Source organism: Psittacula echo (genome assembly GCF_963264785.1).
Source record: "Psittacula echo genome assembly, chromosome: 1".
Taxonomy (NCBI): Eukaryota; Metazoa; Chordata; class Aves; order Psittaciformes; family Psittacidae; genus Psittacula; species Psittacula echo.
The window spans coordinates 165,238,232-165,257,169 of NC_137735.1; the positions used below are offsets into that span (position 1 = coordinate 165,238,232).

The following is an 18,938-nucleotide window of genomic DNA, read 5'->3' on the forward strand; positions in this document are numbered from 1 at the left end:
CAGCCTGTAGTTGTGCTTGGAATTGCCTAACCTGTGTGCAGGACCTTGCATTTGGCCTTGTTGAACTTCATGAGGTTGCACAGTTCCAACTCTCCAGCCTGTCCAGGTCCCTCTGGATCCTGTCCTAGCGTATCGACCAAGCCACACAGCTTGGTGGTGTCAGCAAACTTGCTGAAAGTGCACTCAATCCCACTGTCCATGTCATTGATGAGCAGTGCTGGTTCCAACATGCACCCCTGAGGGGACATGACCTGTCACCAGTCTCCATCTGCACACTGAGCTCTTGACCACTACCCTCTGGATATGACCACCCAACTAATTCCTCATCCACCAAAGTCCAACCATGAAACCCATGTCTTTCCAATTTAGAGAGAAGGAACCCCATTTCTAAGATGGGAAAGGTGATGCCAGTTCAAACCTGCCCAAAGCTTCCCTATGGACTGAAGGGAGCGACTAAAGAACATCCACCTGCACTGACCAACAACAGGACTGATCATGGCTCCAGCTCCCTTCTCTACAGGTTTCAAACTTGACGTGTGACTGATAGAAGAGACAGGGCTGTTTACTGACTAATCAGCACACTACTAATGGTCTAAGAAATCAAAGAGCTAATTTGTGAAATAATTAACTTCTAACAATAGGCTGCTATTATTCACAATTCTGTCCTTCATACCCTGATTAATTACACAGAATTGCCATTCGTGTACGCACAGCCAGCACTGAGTAACAGCCCTGCTGCTCCTCATTCTAATTCCCATACCACTCCCTAACCATTATCCTTGTTTCTGGATCCTCCCTTTTGCCATCATAGTTTCACCTTTTCTGTGCTTGGGTTTATTTTTTTCCCAAATACACAATTCACCCATAAACACTTTATTGTTGCCAATTTTGCTATACCTGTAGCCCCCAACACAAGAGGGTCGTGGAGCTGATGGAGTGAGTTCAGAGCAGGCCATGGAGATGCTGCGAGGGTTGGAGCAGCTCTGCTCTGGAGCCAGGCTGAGAGAGCTGGGCTGGGGCAGCCTGGAGAAGAGAAGGCTCCTGAAGGGGAGACCTGAGAGCAGCTCCAGTGCCTAAAGGGGCTGCAGGAAACCTGGAGAGGGGCTTGGGACAAGGGCCTGTAGGGACAGGCCAAGGGGAATGGCTTGAACCTGCCAGAGGGGAGACTGAGATGAGCTCTTAGGCAGAAGCTCTTCCCTGTGAGGGTGCTGAGGCGCTGGCCCAGGGTGCCCAGAGAAGCTGTGGCTGCCCCATCCCTGGCAGTGCTCAAGGCCAGGTTGGACACAGGGGCTTGGAGCAAGCTGCTCCAGTGGAAGGGGTCCCTGCCCGTGGCAGGGGTTGGAGCTCAATGAGCTTTAAGGTCCCTTCCAACACAAACCAGTCTGGGCTTCAGATTCCAGTTCCTCACAGCATAGGCTTAATCCTTAACTTCCACCTCGCACAGGTGGTTGCTGCACAGCAAACCTGAGCAGCATTTGCCGTACATGAAATATATGGAACACACGTGGTGAGGCCATATGGTGATGCAGGGGGACCCAAAAGCCCAAACCCATCTCCAAACTGAAAAGCGACCAGCTGTCAGCATTAGCAGAGGAGTAATTAAAGCGCTTCACCTAAAAGACTCAATGTTGAGGTTTCAACAGTGAAGAGCTGGTATCTGTGGGCTCACACTGCCTCAGGATGCGTTGGATGCTGCAGTTCAGTGAACCCCAGCGCTCCTGAGGGCTGACATCTGCCTTCTCCATCCATCTGAAGGGGAAAGGCGAGAAACACAACCAAACAGCGCTTCAATAAACCCTTTTAACCGGTGTTTCCCCCGTTCGGCCAACACGTGGCACCGCTGTGTGTTCAAATGATGCGCCGGCGGCAGCGCCTCACGGGGCCGCGGGGAAGCCCAGCCCAGGGCCGTAGCCTCCAGCGCCCCGGAAGCCCTCCCGCCGCCAACTTCACCTCACGTCGCTGCTGCCAGAAAACACCCGATTTCGGTGTTTTTTTTCGGAGCGGGCCGGTTTATGGACGGGACCGGTTCTTCACCACCACCACCACCGGCAGCACCGCAGTCCCGCTCGATGCGCTCGGCGCTCCGCTCCCCGCTCGATGCGCTCGGCGCTGGAGCGGCGCGGCCTGTGGCGGGCGGCGGGGAGGTGCAACGGCGCCAAGATGGCGGCGGCGGCGGGCTGTGCGTGAGGCACCCGCGGCCCTCCCGGCCCAGGGCGGGCGGCGGGCCCGGGTCGCGCTGAGCCGAGCCGGCATGTGCGAGACCTACTCGCGGTGGCTGCTGCGGGTGTCGGTGGCGCAGATCTGCCAGGCCCTGGGGTGGGATTCAGTGCAAGTTTCGGCCTGCGATCTCCTCACCGACGTGCTGCAGCGGTACCTGCAGGGGCTGGGCCGGGGCTGCCACCGCTACTGCGAGCTCTGTGAGTGAGGGGCCGGGGTGTGGGGAGAGCGGTTGTGGCCATGGAGGGAGGCGCTGCCGGGTGGACGCGGGCATGGGGAGCCGGTTGTGGGTGGCTGTGCCTGAGGAGGGATCTGGGGGAAGCGAGCTCTGTAAGTGCCTTCCATAAGGCCCTTCTGTGAGGGGAGGCTGTGGGGTTTCACTGTGGAGGGCCGCTGTGAGGTGTAGGGCAGTGCTTTGTAAGAGGAGATACACATGGAGGTGTGGGCTTTGGGCAGCACTGGGGGCTGTGGGGCAGTGCTGTGGTGGCGTGGGGAAGTGGGCCGTGGGGGAACTCTGTAGAGAGAGCGTGGGGAAGTGGTCTGAGATGGAGATGGGGGTATGGGGAGTGGGAGAACCCAAACTGGGAAGCTGGGGGGTGTGTAGAGAGGTGGGATGTGGGGCAGTGGATGTGAGGTGTAGATGGGGGAGATAAGGTTGCGAGCCAGTGCAGGGGGCCTTGGGGAGGTGGGCTGTGGGGAGGACGAAGGGGAATTGGGCTGTGGAGCAGTGTGGAGGACAGAGAGGATGGGAAGGGAAGCCATGGGGCAGTGCTGGTGCATGGCAGCCCTGCTGTGAGGGAGAAATGGGCTGTGGGGCAGTGGGTCTGGGGAGATGGGGCTGCTGCTTCTCTTTGTCTATAGCCTACAGGATACCAGGGTGCATGTGAACAGGAGGGGGAGATGGGGCTCTTGGCCCTGCTGCTGGGGCTGTAGTGTTCTGGATATGGGAGGGGAGTGTACTAGGTGGGGAGAAGGCGCAGCCAGCCCCTTTGGGTGCATGGGAGGATGTGCTGCTGCTGTGTTGCCCTGGCTTACTTCTGGGTGATGGTCTGTGCCCTGGGGGCAATGCTGGGGAGGGTTCGGGGGTGGAGGTATAGGATTCACAGTGTTGGTGCAAGAGTAAGTGCTGAGGCTGTAGGGCTCAAGGGTTGGGCTGGGTGTACAGGGTGACAGGGTGGGGAGGTGTTAACCTCACGGCTGGGGCTGAGCCGTGTGTGTCTGGGGTGTGTGTAAGGGGTGAAGAGATGGAGCTGCAGTGCATGGGGTCTGAGAGGTGTACTTGGGGAAGGGGAGTCACCTCTGTAGGGAGAGATGTGGCAGGAAATGCTATTGCTGGAGTGCTCTGGGTTAGGTATATATACTCATATACACATATATGTGTAAGGGGAGGTGGTTTGTGGGGCTGGAGGTGCCTGTGTGTAAGGGGAGGTGTGGGGCTTTAGTACTGGGGTGGGGATGCACATGTACTGTGCTCTGTGGGGTCAGGGATGTGTGTGCAGAGGGATGACGTGGGACTGTGGTGCCTGGTGTCAGGTATGCATGTGTGTGGGGCGGGCAGAGGGCTGTGGTCAGGGATTGTTGTGTATCAGGTCAGTGTGGGATCTGTGTGAGGCTGGGGATTGTGTGTACAGGGGGAAGTGCTAGTACCATGGGGCTGGGAACATGGAGTCATAGAATCATAGAATAGTTAGGGCTGGAAAGGACCTTAAGATCCTAAACATGCATAAAGGGGATGTGGGTCTGCAGCGTGTGAAGGCAGGGATGCTCTAGAGTGTATTTTGGAGGAGGCAGAGCTGTAATTCACATGCACGATGTGGAAGGGTGATGGGCCTGCATGTGGGAGGTGTGGAGTATGTGAATGCAGAACGGGAGGGATGGGGGATCATTTTAGTGGACATGGCATGAGGCGTAAGTGTCCTTGTGTGGGTGCAGTGGAAGAGGTTTGACTGGGTACGCTGTGCAGAAGGAGCTGGGAGTGATGCTCGAGGCCTCACTGGATTTGGGATGAGGCTGAGCTGGGGTGGGAACGTGGAAGGGGGATGAGTTTACTTGAAGTGGGAGAAGAGAGGTCTGGGAGTCAATGTGAAGACGGCTGGCTGGGTCACATAGGAATATGGAGTGGGGGGGGAAATGGCAAAGGGGCAGCAAGCGTCATTGCTGGGCCTGGCAGTATGACAGAGGATGAAGTGTGTCACTTGAGGTTGCCTGCATCCTTGCAGTGGAGGTGCTGACGGGGGTGGATGACCTGTTGGTACCTGCAGATATGGGGTGCAGGAGGATGGGGTGTCCAGTTGCTGGCTGGGTGGGGGAATAGGATGGTGGTAGGGATCTGTTGGGTGTGGGGATGTCAGGAAGGGGGTGCTGCTGTCCTTTTGGGTCGGGGAAGGTGTGGGGAAGTGGCAATATGGGGGAAGAGAGAGTCTGTCAGGGTCATTGCTAGGTCTGGATACAGTGGGATGAGGGAGCAAGGCCCAGGCTATCAGTGTGGCTGGGGGATCGTGGGTCTGTATGTGGAGGCCTTTGCTGCCCTGCATATAGGACAGGGAGCGTGTAGCATGGGGAGGATGTCAACAGTGTGTGTGCAGTTCTTGTGTCCTCAGCATAAGAAGGACATGGAGCTGCTGGAGCAAGTCCAGAAGAGGTCACGAGGATGATCAGGGGCTGAAGCACCTCCCATATGAAGACAGGCTGAGAAAGCTGGGCTGGTTCAGCCTGGAGAAGAGAAGCTAAGAAGAGTCTGAGGGACTGTGAAGGGAATCTACAAGGATGCTGGAGAGGGACTCTTCATCAGGGATTGTAGTGATAGGACAAGAGGTGGTGGGTTCAAACTGAAAGAGGGGAAGTTCAGGTTAAATATAGGGAAAAAGCTCTTCCCTATGAGGGTGCTGAGGCACTGGCACAGGGTGCCCAGAGAAGCTGTGGCTGCTCCATCCCTGACAGTGTTCAAGGCCAAGTTGGACAGGGCTTGGTCAGCATGGTCTAGGTGTCCCTACCCATGGCAGGGGTTGGAACTGGATGATCTTAAGGTCCTTTCCAACCTGAACCATTCTGTGATTCTGTAGGGCTGCCAGTGCTGCTGCTGGGTCTGTATTTGAGGGGAGGTTAGGGAAGGGGGATGCATCCTTAGGGAAGGATGGAGAGGTGGGGGAGAATGGGGGTGTAGGCTGTGTGTGCACAGAGAAACATGGCTGGTTGTGCCTCCTGTGCCAAGAGGGACACATACCCCCTTTCTTTTGGGGTGCTGTGGGCTTGTGGACTGCCACTGTTTCATGTATCTGAGTGTACTTGTGGAGGGGGAAGTCCTGGAGAGCCCGTAGGTGGCTGGGTCTGGCAGCAGGGAAGGTGTTTAGAGGAAGCAGGGGTTGGAGTTGAGGTGGAGAATGTGATTGCTCGCCTGAAGTGCTGGGTGAGGAGGAGGTGACACACTGGTGGTGGACTGGGGGCTACTGTAGATGTTCAGAGAATGTGCTGGGGACTGCAGGAGGTGATGAGAGAGGTACGAAGGCTGTCAGTGGAGAAGTCTGGCAGCGATTCTGCCCATGCTGAGGTAGCTGTGCTCATTAAAGTGTCGGTCACGGATGAGTACCAGAGAAATGCTGCTGTCAACCAGTGGCAGATGCAGCCTCAAGGCCAGAGAGAGTGTTAAGGCTGGAGGTGTCAGCTACCTCTGCAGGAGTGAGTTTGGAGAGTGTGTGGAGCAAAGATAGCACAGGAGTACCTGAAGGTGCTGCTGCTTATGGTCATATCCCTTCTGTGAAGCAGGAGTTCTCACTGCAGTGGTGATCCCTGATAAAGCCGTGATGACCTGGATGTACCCAATACCTGGACCTGCCTCTGCTTCAGCACTTCAGGAAGAATTGAGTGGAACTGATCTTAGGAAGGACTTGGTGATATTGCTGCAAACTCCTTGGATTTTAATTCCAGGTTGAATAGGTTTCCTTGTCTGAGCATTTCCCAAATTTGACGGCTAGCTAGATGCAAAGCTGTGTGTAAGTAGTCTGGAAATGACACTGTGCAATATTAACCTTTATCACCCAGCAGCATCTCTGAAGTCTGTATCTCAATCCAGACAGGAATGATGTGCAAAACATTTAAAGGGAGAAACAGAGAGAGTTTGGGAGAACTGAGTTATGGGGTGGAAAAGGAGCTAACCTAGGCTTGGTCAGAGCTGGTACAACCTTTGATACGGTCTGGTCAGTACCAATACTGGGGAAGATGCTTCTGTAACTGGGTCACTACTTGTGCAGGAGATGAGTTGTGGAGCAGCGTTGTCCCTCGAGCTCCGCTGCCTCTACCACAGGGGCTCAGGGCCACAGTGTTTGTAGTATAGGGAAGAAAAGATACAGAGATGGTGATAATTCAGTGCTTGAGGAATTGAAAGTGTATAAAACTAAGGCATCATTCTCTGACTTTGGGTGAGCTTACTGGAAGTGGGGTGAGGAGTTTTCTCAGTCTGTGAATGGATAAGGAAATATCACAGGCTGAGAGAGCTGGGCTGGTTCAGCTTGGGGAAGAGAAGGCTCCTGAAGGGGAGACCTTAGAGCAGCTCCAGTGCCTAAAGGGGATACAGGAAACTTGGACAGGGGCTTTGGACAAGGGCCTGTAGGGACAGGCCAAGGGGAATGGCTTTAACCTGCCAGAGGGGAGACTGAGATGAGCTCTTAGGCAGAAGCTCTTCCCTGTGAGGGTGCTGAGGCGCTGGCACAGGGTGCCCAGAGAAGCTGTGGCTGCCCCATCCCTGGCAGTGTTCAAGGCCAGGTTGGACACAGGGGCTTGGAGCAAGCTGCTCTAGGGGAAGGTGTCCCTGCCTGTGGCAAGGGATGGGAACTGCATGGGCTTTAAGCCCCTTCCAACCCAAAGCAGTCTGGATCACAGTCTTTTTTTTCTTTTTTTTCCTTTTTCATGGAGGAGAAGTGGGATGTGCTGTTTCCATGCCAGTGACATGGTATTTTTTGTATTACCTCTCTTAAAATGATTGCTGTATTTCTTTCTTTAAAAGGCTTGTAAAAAGACATCTTAATACTCAGCTGCTGTCTCACTGCTTCGTGAGAACTGTTTCCTTTTGCTCCTCAAATAAGTTCCTGTCCAAACCCAGCTCTGAATGAATGAGCTGAATTTTGCCATGGTTTTGCATAAGTAGAATTAATTAAATTCCAATTGTAGCATCTTTATTGTGAGTGTGTTATCTCAGAGTCAAACCAGTGGGGTTTGAGTTAGCAGAGTTGTCAGCTGCAAGGACATAATCTTTGTATTTGAAACTGAATGGATTTACTCTTGACGTAACCGAGCCCTAGTGGTATTGCTCTGAAAAGCATGTCATTGCCATTCCCACATCTCCTCAGCTGCAAAGGGAAAGGATGCCTTTCCCAGCTGTGTTAGATCTTTGTTCCAGCTGTTACATCCCATTAGGAGAGCTACAGTCAAGATTTTCATTACTTTTCTGCTCTTGTTTCTTTGCATTTGCAGGAGCTGTAGTTGATGGCAGCTTCAGTGCCTGCAAAGGGAAGGCAAAAGGATTTGCAAAGTGGGTTTGAGATGTGTTTGATGCCGTGAAATGCTTCTGAATACTGGAGGGGGTGGAGGAGAGAGTGAACTTACAAGGGAGAAAATAAGGGGTTTCCTATTCAAGTACACCATATTATGCTGCAAAGCTTCTAAGAGGAAGCCTATTCAATGTGCTGTACACTTCACACATGGTTTTAGCCCAAGATTTAAACAGAATATGTGAAAACCAATCTTGGAGTGTGTCATTAAGGTATTGAATTACAAAACAAACTGAGGGTTTGTGGTTTCTGAAAGCAGAGTTCCACGTTTCTGTTGTTGTTTGTTTTAAGCAAGAGGGGAAAAGGGGAAAGTTCTGTTATGTACTGCTTGGGTTTGCACTCACATTTCACGTGGTTTGATAGAGGTGGTGGCACAGATGCTGCTTTGGCTTAAGTGCTCTGGATTTTCTTTGTCTATGTTGGGGTTTTTCACACTGGGAAGTGTCCTGTGAAGAAAACCCAGTCTCTGCTTCATTTGCTATGAATTTAGTGACTGCAGCTTGGATTGGTTATAGACATGCAGAATATGTTGTGTTTTGCTTCTTAACTTGGCACATCCAGGGAGAGAGTTCAGTTTCCAGGATATTTAGGTGGGTGCTGCAGTTCGTGGGAGGGATGAGAAGGGAAGTCATGGTTTGTAGCCCCTAAACCCCTGATTTTTCTGTTACATTGTTTTAAAAACCAACCAGGTAGCAGCTACTTCACTGTAATCACTGAGGGCACCTGGGCATATTTCAGCATGGAATTCAGGACAAATTTAACAGGACAAATTTAGTTATCTGCTGCTAAAACGAAAAGTGTAATCATAGAATCATAGACTGTTTTGAGTTGGAAAGGACCTTAAGATCATCCAGTTCCAATACCCTGCCATGGGCAGGGACACCTCACACTAAGCTATGTCACCCAGAGCTCTGTCCAACCTGGCCTTGAACACTGCCAGGGATGGAGCATTTACTGTTTCTTTGGGCAGCCTCACAGTAAAGAATTTCTTCCTTAGATCCAATCTAAACTTCCCCTGTTTCAGTCTGAACCCATCACCCCTTGTCCTATAACTACAGTCTCTGAGGAAGAGTCCCCCTCCAGCATCCTTGTAGGCCCCCTTCAGATACTGGAAGGCTGCTCTGAGGTCTCCACGCAGCTTCTCTTCTCCAGGCTGAACAGCCCCAACTTTCTCAGCCTGTCTCCATACAGGAGGTGCTCCAGCCCCTGATCATCCTCGTGGCCTGCTCTGGACTCTGTTCCAACAGTTCCATGTCCTTTTTATGTTGAGGACACCAGAACTGCACACAGTGTTCCAAGTGGAGTCTGAGCAGAGCAGAAGGGCAGGATCACCTCCTTTGACCTGCTGGTCATGCTGCTTTTGGTGCAGCCCTGGGTACAGTTGGTTTCTGGGCTGCGAGCGCACGCTGAAGCCGGCTCATCTTAGTTTCTCATTGACCACCACCTGCAAGTCCTCCTCTGCAGGGCTGCTCTGATAATAAACTAGATAATTACTTTTGAGGTATGTTGGATTTGGAAGTGGGCTTTTCAATACCCTTTCCTTGAGTTTTCAGTGGTGAGCATGTGCTGTGATTGAGGTTATGCGGTGATTTTAATTAATTAATTTCTGCTGAAATTGGCTTAGAGTGAGGAAATAAAGTTTCAAAGTTGGTCTTTAGTTTCATATTATGTGTCTGCTTTTTCTGAAGTTCATTGGTATGTTAACATACAATCATGGAGTATCTTAAGATGGAAGGGACCCATAAGTATCATCGGGTCCAGCTCCGTGCTCCTTGCAGGACTACTTAAAAGTAATGTATAAAATACGTAAGATATACACCATATGATGTTAAATATAGACAATATTAAATAATACAGTAAGTTGATATTAATAATGCAGCTGCATTTCTGTTGAAAAGGCAGGTTCTAGTCTGGCAATCACAACATTGTAGCTGGAAGTGAAAATGATGAGGTAGAGCTGGCTCCAAACCTGCTCCCTTGTCACTGCACCATCTCCTGTAAAGGGAAACTTAACGTCATTCTAGCAAATACCTTGTTTGGAGAATGCAAACAGCAACCAGGACTTTGGCTGGGAATTACCACAGTGGAGAGAATTGACCTGGTATCAACCAAATGTTTCGAAGTATTAGACTTTGATGAGCAGTTTAAATGTGCTGGTTCCTGATCCTGATGACTTGTAACAAGTATCTATGTGGGGCCCATAACATTTTTTATAAGAAATGTACCTCTGCATATCCCGATAACTTTGTATTTTGATGGATTTAAGCTAATTTACTGTATACTGGTTACCAGTAAAGAAGGACAACTTGGTTTTTTGCTTGATGTTTATGAGGCTACCTGGAAAAGAAGCAGACTGAGCAGCAATAGCAGGAAGGTGCTTTTGCCTGACTGGCAACTCCATTAACAGGATCCTTTTCCCCACCCAAGTGCAAGACATATAGAATCATAGCATGGTTTGTGTTGGAAGGGACCTTAAAGCTCATCCAGTTCCAACCCCTGCCATGGGCAGGGACACCTTCCACTGGAGCAGCTTGCTCCAAGCCCCTGTGTCCAACCTGGCCTTGAACACTGCAGGGATGGGGCAGCCACAGCTTCTCTGGGCACCCTGTGCCAGCGCCTCAGCACCCTCACAGGGAAGAGCTTCTGCCTAAGAGCTCATCTCAGTCTCCCCTCTGGCAGGTTAAAGCCATTGCCCTTGGCCTGTCCCTACAGGCCCTTATCCAAAGACCCTCTCCAGGTTTCCTGTAGCCCCTTTAGGTAGTGGAAGACTTACTAAATAATCTACTGTGTAGCTTCTGACTGTTCTTGTGGTTGCTGGATGAAAGCAATGTGTTGGCTGCTTGAAAGATTAATCCTGGAGTAACTACTCTGTGTATTTACACAGAGTATTTACTATGTGGCAGGGTTATGTGATGTGCCAGAGCACCAGGAATCTGATAGAGCCTGTAGTAAAAATATTGAGGAGCTACACCTATTAATTTTCTGATTAAAATGATGTTAAAAACCCCCTCTTTTATAGCAGACATGAGGGTGATGCTATTTATAATAGACGTTACATGTTGCATGGGTAGTGACTCATTAACTTTTACTTAATGTATTTTTTGGAGTTATAGTTGCTCCCTTTATAAACCCCAGCATGAAGGGAGAAGCTCTTCTGTTCTGCACTGACTTGTTACCTTCTCACTGATTCAAGCAGGCTTTGGGCCAGGAAGAAGGAGAAGATGGGGTGAGTTTGACAAAAGTAAACCAGCTATTCCTGAGGCTGGATTTGGGGAAAGTAAGATCCATTTTTCCGTAACTCCCACCTTTGCAGTTCCTGTGGATGATGTGAGCATTGAGCAGCTTCTTTGCTGCAGGAATTCTTGGGACTCTTGCACAAATAAGTGGGTTTTAGCTGCCTCTAGATATTCCTCTTCCCCACAAACCAAAGGCAAGTTTTTGTTGCAAGAGAGAAATCTGTTTTCCCTTGTGGACACTAGGTGTATGTGGAGGTGATGCTGAGCACCAGGGTTGGAGGGCTGGATAACTTTCCACCCAAGTCCTCAGCTCTGTGTGGGTTCTGTTTTTTGTTTGGTAATGATAAATGCTACAACACACTCCTTCTTACAAGTGCTTCATTAGAACACATGGCAGAGAAGCAACTACTAAGTGTAACTGAAGCGTGTAAGTATTTAAGCAACCATATAAAAAAGCAACTACGTTAGGAAACAGTTTCAAAATGACCAGAAACCCCCCTGAAGATTCAATTCTTCTGTTTCTGGTTTGAGGATCCATTTCTGTGTAGAGATTCCTCCTCACTCAGTGTTCGTTCTCATGCATAGGGAAGCTGAGAGTATTGTAACTTCATGGTCATTCCCACAGGGTCCTGGTGAGCTCTTTTGAGACCGAATGGTCCTAATATAGCTCTGCTGTTTGCAGCTCTATCAGTTTCGGAGCACAATTCCCATTCAGGGGGCAAAAACAGCTTAAAAGCTTGGGAGAAAGGTATTTCCTTAGTTTGCTGTTTGCAGGATAAGGAGGAGAGTTATAACTTGGTGGATGAACTATTCCCGCCTCCTTCCATCGCTTCCCAGTCTTGGACAACAGGTATTTGAAGTGTTGTGCTCTAGAGGACAACAGGAGGCTGGAAACTAAAAGCTCCATGTGACACTGGGAGGATTCAGCATCTGAGCTTTTAACCTGGGGATAGCACAGAGACCTGAAGAATATTGAGACAAGTTCAGGATGCACAAATTCAACCTGCTTTTCTTTCTTATGGCATGGTTTCCCTACAGGACAAAGCTTAAGACTAACTGAAAGACCAGGAGACTGTGTTAGGTGTTCATCAGCATTCTCTTTCATGTGTCTGGCTTCTACTATATTAGTTGAATATATTAGCTGCTATATATTAGGTTGAATTTTATTCAACCAGTGAGAGAAGAGGAATGCTGAACTAATCAAATAGAAGTATAAAGCCTTTATTTGATGAATCACCTGAAATTATACTTAATGCATTTTTGTGCTGTGTATGTTTCCAATTGGTAACTTTTGATTTAAATATAGATATGAGTACAGACCTGAAACGTTTTTGGTACGTTCTTACTATTGAGGACGCTGTAACCCATCAGTCTTTCATCCCTCTGACAGTTGCAGGGTTAAGAATTGTTTAGCTTTGAACCAACCTTATGACTTGTTATTGTCTCTTTGGAGGCAAATGTCAAAGATACAGGAAAATTAAATCTTCAGAAGGTTTGTGGTCACCTTTTGCTTTCTAACAAACATAGTTGGGTTTTATATATAGTTGCTTAAATACTTCCATGCTTTACTTACACTTAGTAGTTGCTTCTCTGCCTTGTGTTCTTATGAAGCTCTTGTAGGAGGGAATTTGTTGTAGCATTTTACTGCTCACATCGATACACATTCTAAAAGATGATATACAGGTCTAGGAAAAGACCTTTCCTATTGCAGTGATAAACTGGACTAAGCTTTTCATGCTGAATATATGATGGTGCTGGTGTCAAGAAGCGTGGACTGAGCAAGGTACTTGAAACATCTTCACTGAGCCCTGCTCATCGGGTAGATGATGTGGCACATCTTGCAGTCCTGCAGCATTCCCAAAGGAAATTTCCCATTTTACCAAGGAAAACTAGACAGAAGCAGGGAATGCGTCAGTGTCTGTCGATATGCTTTCTATGTCCAGGCAATGCTCACCTGGGAATGAGTGCTGTGGAGCTGTTGGAGCAGCTCTGCTCTGGAGCCAGGCTGAGAGAGCTGGGCTGGGTCAGCCTAGAGAAGGGAAAGCTACTTAAGGGGAGACCTTAGAGCAGCTCCAGTGCCTAAAGGGGCTGCAGGAAACTTGGAGAGGGTCTTGGGACAAGGGCCTGTAGGGACAGGCCAAGGGGAATGGCTTGAACCTGCCAGAGGGGAGACTGAGATGAGCTCTTAGGCAGAAGCTCTTCCCTGTGAGGGTGCTGAGGCGCTGCTCTAGTGGAAGGTGTCCCTGCCCGTGGCAGGGGTTGGAACTGGATGAGCTTTAAGGTCCCTTCCAACACAAACCATTCTATGAATCCCCCTGTGTCCTGCAAGCAGCACAGCCAGTGATTGCAGGAGTGTTCAGGGAATAAATATGCTCTACTTCTGGGCTTGTTGGAAAGTTTTCCCCAAGTTTTGTTTTTAGCTGGCTGTCAAGCCTAGTATCTGTTAAGTCTTGACACCTTCAGATTCAGTAAGTTGAAAGGCATATTTGTAGTCTGAAGAACAACTAAAAGTGATGAAGCAAAATTCCTTAACTGTGTCAGTTCTCTAAATTTAACTTCTTTAAGGATGAAAGAGGCTGTTGTCTGTCTAATCACAGAATGGTTTGGGTTGAAAAGGACCTGAAGATCACCTAGGACCAACCCACTGCTGCCACTGGCAGGGACGCCTCACACTAGACCATGTTGCCCAAGGCTCTGTCCAGCCTGGCCTTGAACACTGCCAGGGATGGAGCATTTACCACTTCTCCGGGCACCCTATGCCAGGGCCTCACCACCCTCACAGTAAAGAACTTCTTCCTTATATCTAACCTGAACTTCCCGTGTTTCAGTTTAATAACTATAATGTTAATATCTTATATATATTGTTTAATAACTATAATGGTCTCATAACTACTCTAAAGTTGTAATATCCCCCTTTGGTTATGTTAGTTCAAGTCTCCACACTTCTCTGCCCCTGGAGTCTGCAGGGGAAACCGGCATTACACTTGTACCAGATACTATAGACACACAAAAAATGTTCTTGTTTCAGTTCACAGTCTAAATACAGATGGGCAAAAGGGACAATAACTTGGTCTGATCTCCCTTTTAGCTGTGGAGAGAATTAAAACGCAAGTGGCTTGCCCAGAGTCACACAAGAGGCCAGTGTTACAGAGCTGAGAATCAAAGCCATAATCTGAGCATTACCCTTATCTTCACTGCAAGACTAAGAGGAGAAATTCTAGAACAAAATTCTTATTCTCTAAATACACCTGAAGGCATAAGTTGGCCCAGGGCTTGAATTCATCCAGTGATGTGAGACCCAGCCAGCTCGACTGCAAGATAAACCAAGAAGAGATTAGGTTAAAAGACAAACAAAGGAGCATTCCCCCCCATCCTCCGAAGCTGGAGCTTCACAATAGCGATTGTGTTCCTTCAGTAAGCACGGGCTGGGTTTCCTTAATGGCTTTTTAAAGGAAATCACAGCTTATCATCATGTAGGGATGTACTATCTTCATAAGCCAACTATAGAGAGTTTTAATAATTCACTATAATGTTACTGAATTAAAAAAAACCCCATCATGTTTTGGGGTTTAAAGCATCGTTTTTTGGTGTTATTTTTGTTACGAAGACTTAAGATGAGACTCGAAGTGGTGCCTTGGCACCAGAGCCAGGTGTCTGGTTCTCCCTCTGGAGGCCTTCAGAGGGATATCCCTCTGTCAGGCCAGGGAAACTGAGGCACTTGGAGGACTTGCGCACTGTACAGTTTAAATCTTGGAGCCAAATTCCATATGTAGAGCAAACTGCATCCTTTCATGGAGGTCTGATGGAGTAAAGGTGCTGACAGCTTGGCCAGTGAGGTTTCACTGTGCTCTTTGTAAAGAAAAGAAGGTTTTTGCTGTAGAGTCAAACTTCAGTTGCACCCCAGGAAATCAGCGCTTGAACTTTAGCATAAAATATGCTGTCCTCATCAGACCACTACTTAATATTCCTCTGTTTCAACCGGGAGGTATATCTAACCGGGAGGTAAAGTGACTCATAGTAGATTCCATCTGGTGGAAAGATAGGATGTGAAGTATTTGTGTTATCAGGAGATACACCAGGTATCGTCGGGTTTTTTTGCTACCCATAAACTACATTTGATTCAACAAAATTAAGATGTTTCTAGGTTGAAAAATAACATTTGGTCTATTACATTCTAGTAAAGGGGCACCTTCTGCATAGTAAGGGCTTGTTTCATTCACTTGAACTTACTTTATGAAGTAGAAACCTATTTTAAGAGGTGTTGTACTTGGCTGTTGCCAGGTAAAGCTGGTTGCTGCTCCCTCTGCTTTGCTTGATTTGCTTCTTGAGGTGCAGTTCTTAATGATATGAATTGAACCAAAGTGATACGGATCAAAACAAAACACATATAAATGTGTTCTTAGTCTGGAATGTTGGATAGCCCAGCAAACAGGGAATCTGGTGGGACTCTGATCTCTGTTGCTGGCAGTGAGCTGTAACCTCTGAGCATAGATCCGCAGGTCAAACGGTTTGAAGCTGGATTTTTAATAGATGTTGTTCTGTTGTTGCTGTTTTTGTTGCAGATGGCCGCACTGATCCAATTTTGGATGATGTAAGTAATGCCTTCAAGCTTATGGGGGTTAACCTGCATGAGCTGGAAGATTACATCCACAATATCGAGCCTGTCACTTTTGCACATCAAATCCCTTCGTTCCCCGTCAGCAAGAACAATGTCCTGCAGTTTCCCCAGCCAGGAAGTAAGGATGCAGAAGAAAGGAAGGAGTACATCCCCGATTACCTGCCACCCATTGTCTCCTCTCAAGAAGGTGCGAAATCAATCCTTTGCTTTAAGCTTTGGGCCCTGTGTGTTTGCATGTTTGTTTTGCATCCTCAAGCAGTCGGAGCTGTGCTGCCCCAGAGCGGTGGCTCAGGAAGGACCCGCTGGGTGTTACACAAGTGTGGTGTTTCACAACAGGGAGCAGTGCTGTGGCAAGGTTGTTTTCCACTCTTTCGCTTTCCTCCAAGAGTAACATGGTGTTAAAATACACCATCTTAATACACTTTTCTATATCGCATTTGAAATACAAGGTTTTGGATGACAGTAGAATTGAATGCTTTTCACTCTTATGTATTAGCCCACCTCTTATGGATACTGCAAGACCTCCAGTAATTTGGTAAAGGTAGAAGAAGGAATGCCAGTGAGACTGGCACTATATTCCCAGCTCCTGACAGGTATTTCTTCTTCCTTCAAACAACTATAACACACACAAAATTCCAATTAAAATGAATTCGGATCTAAAATAAGGAAGAGTCATTTAGAGGCAGAGTGCTTTGCTTTCAGTCCTTGCTAATGTTCATAAGGGTTTCATCATTACTGATACAGCTGCTCACCTTGTCCCACAGAGGTTGAGGATCACTGTAGTAGTGAAACCAACTTACACAAGTGCTACGAGCTGCGGTTACCCTGAGAGTTTTAACAGTGGCACTGGAGCAAGCTAAATTTGTTCTGGTTTTCAGCTGTATGACACTTGACTGCTAATAAGATAAACCTTTAAAAACTGTGACCTACTCTAACTTTCCCTTTGAATAGTGAACATCACACAGCTGTACTTTGTGGGGAAGTTAACACATGTGAGCTTGTGGACTGCAGACAAAATCGCAGAGAGAAGAACTTTGTTTTTCAAAAGGGTGTAATGAACAGGAGCAATCCTCACAACGTACTTATTTAATGGATAATGGATATCGTGCTCTGTCATTCATACTTTTCTGTTTTAAGAACTAAGGTCTCAATGTCTGCATGTGGAAATACATGTGAAAGTTCTGCCCAGTGTGAAGATGAACTTAAACAGCATCACCTTACTGGGTAGACGAAATCCACGGATGTGCTGCTACAAATGTCACACAGGGCAGTATTTCAGTGATTAGTAAGCTGAAGTGTATGTTCAGCCTTTTATACATCATGTTCAGCTAGACAGATGCAGTTCCTATGTGTTCCAGTTAGACTAAGTGAGATTATAGTCGGAGACTCTTATCTGAGGTGTAGATGTCTGTCAGACACGATGGTTTGGGTGTGTTCAGAACAAATATACTATTTCCAGTAACAACGTGAGGACTTACACTGGTGAGTATTTTGGAAGCTCTGTAGACTTGACTTTTCTCTTTAATTGCATCAAATACATAGTTATTTCATAGATCAATAGCATTTTAATGTCTTTTGCCTTAATATGAAGTTCAAAGCAGAAATCCTGTCTGGGATTGATAAAGAGATACTGAAATCTCCCGTTGTGAAGTTTGTTAAAAGGCTTGCTTTTCCATTCTAACAGTGAACTCTCTTCAACCAGGAAGAGACAAGCAAAATGTAAATATCTTATATGTAGACAACATTCATAATGGAAAAATATGGAGGAGGAAGACACTGAGAAGTGAATAGGGATTTTAGCTACCCCATTCCCATTGTACGCTTTAGCCTGATCTTTTTCAGGAGGCAAACACCATTGTGTCAGAGAAATCTGGCATCTTTGAATTGTAACAAGTTACCTGTGGGTTTGTGCCTATTTATTTATTAATATTTATTTATTAACTTGGAAAATCATACTTTAAAAATACACAAGAAAGATCAAATCCAAGGAGGCTCAAAGCAGCTGTAAAGAAATATCTGAACATGGGGCGTGAGAGATGAGAGTGTTGCAGGCTCAGGCTGCTGATACATGACATACGAAGAGAGGCTAAAAATTGAAATGGGGACAGTTGTGCTGCTTTTTTTTCCTTGTATGTAACTTTTTATACTCTTTCTCTTGCAAGTTAGATCCAGGAGTTAGATTTTAGCAGTCCTTATAAATAATGTATGAATCCTTTTAACACCAGAAGTAAGAAGATATTATTGCCAGAGTTGGATGAGAACCAGGAAAACTTCTGATGCCTCAGGCTAGTGTGTCAGAGAACCTATAGGCACAACTTCAGAAACACGAATACAGTATGTTTTTAATGGTAACTTAAAGCAAGCATTAAATACAGCTGCTGAATGCAGGTTTCTTAGAGTTGATTTGAGATACTTAAGAGTTGAGGGCGTTTTAATTTTGAATTGAATAGTTTCTGAAAATGCTCTTTGTAATTTTAAGCCCTGTGTTGTTTTTTCGGAAGGGGTGAAGTGGATCAAGAGGCTCCGTTGTGTGTGTTTGGTTGTATTTAACTTCAAGTAAAATGAGACAGAAAAACTTACTTTTGCAGATGAAGGGAAATGCATCGTAAAACTACTGAGGAAGTGCACAAGCTGTTTGAATAGTTTGCAGATCTTTACAGAGTCCAAAAACAATGTGCTGCTGCTAAGATTGTGCAGTCCATAAGATCTGAGCTGCTTTGAGTAGGCAGTAATTAGGCAGTAATGAAGGAAAGCTTCATGCACATTATGATGTATAATGTAAATCCTTCAGTCACTTACAGAGCTGTCAGGACGACTCGTTCTGTCCCATTTTCTATCGAAGCCTAAAGCTCAGCTCATGTTATGAATATTTATTTACTGATAGGATTCACGAATCACTGGTGCTGATGTATTTTAGCAGTGGTGTAGCCATGAATGGTCTGAGGGTGTGAGCAGAACAAGGTTTATTAGGAGAGGTGATGTATTTTATATAATAGTATTTAATAATACTATTTAGAAGTGTTATCTCTGGTGGCAGACTGACTTTAAAGGTAATTTTATGCAGGTGCTTTAGTAAGAAAAAGCTGGGTTTAATCGTTAAGTTAAAAACCAAACCAGTGTTCAGTATGCACCATGACCAGTAGGTGTTGCTAACTTCCTTCTCAAAAGCCCTCTAGTTCTGTGCCTGTAACTAACTTCTTTCCACTTACTCTAGAACTGGTGGTGTTGTGTTCAGAGTATACCCAGCCGCTTGTGCGATGTCTTAGTTAGCACTGCTCAGTAAGAGCAAAAAGCCCTCTCCAGCCTGAGAGGAGCCATTCCCTT

General features: G+C 47.2%; 1 protein-coding gene across 4 annotated transcripts in view; it reads left to right on the plus strand.

Annotated features, from left to right (window-relative positions):
- Positions 1-2,141: 2,141 nt before the first annotated feature.
- Positions 2,142-18,938, plus strand: part of TAF3 (TATA-box binding protein associated factor 3) — a 125,342-nt gene continuing 108,545 nt past the window's right edge. Inside the window, exons 1-3 of one of the 4 annotated variants that reach the window (XM_080622555.1) lie at positions 6,056-6,141; positions 15,559-15,587; positions 15,698-15,801. In XM_080622555.1, coding sequence (XP_080478681.1) covers positions 15,559-15,587; positions 15,698-15,801 — 133 coding nt within the window. In that variant the 5' untranslated portion in view covers positions 6,056-6,141. Of the gene's footprint in view, positions 2,418-5,990; positions 6,142-15,558; positions 15,802-18,938 lie in introns of those variants that run through there. The other 3 variants (XM_080622553.1, XM_080622556.1, XM_080622554.1) reach the window with 3 other exon arrangements.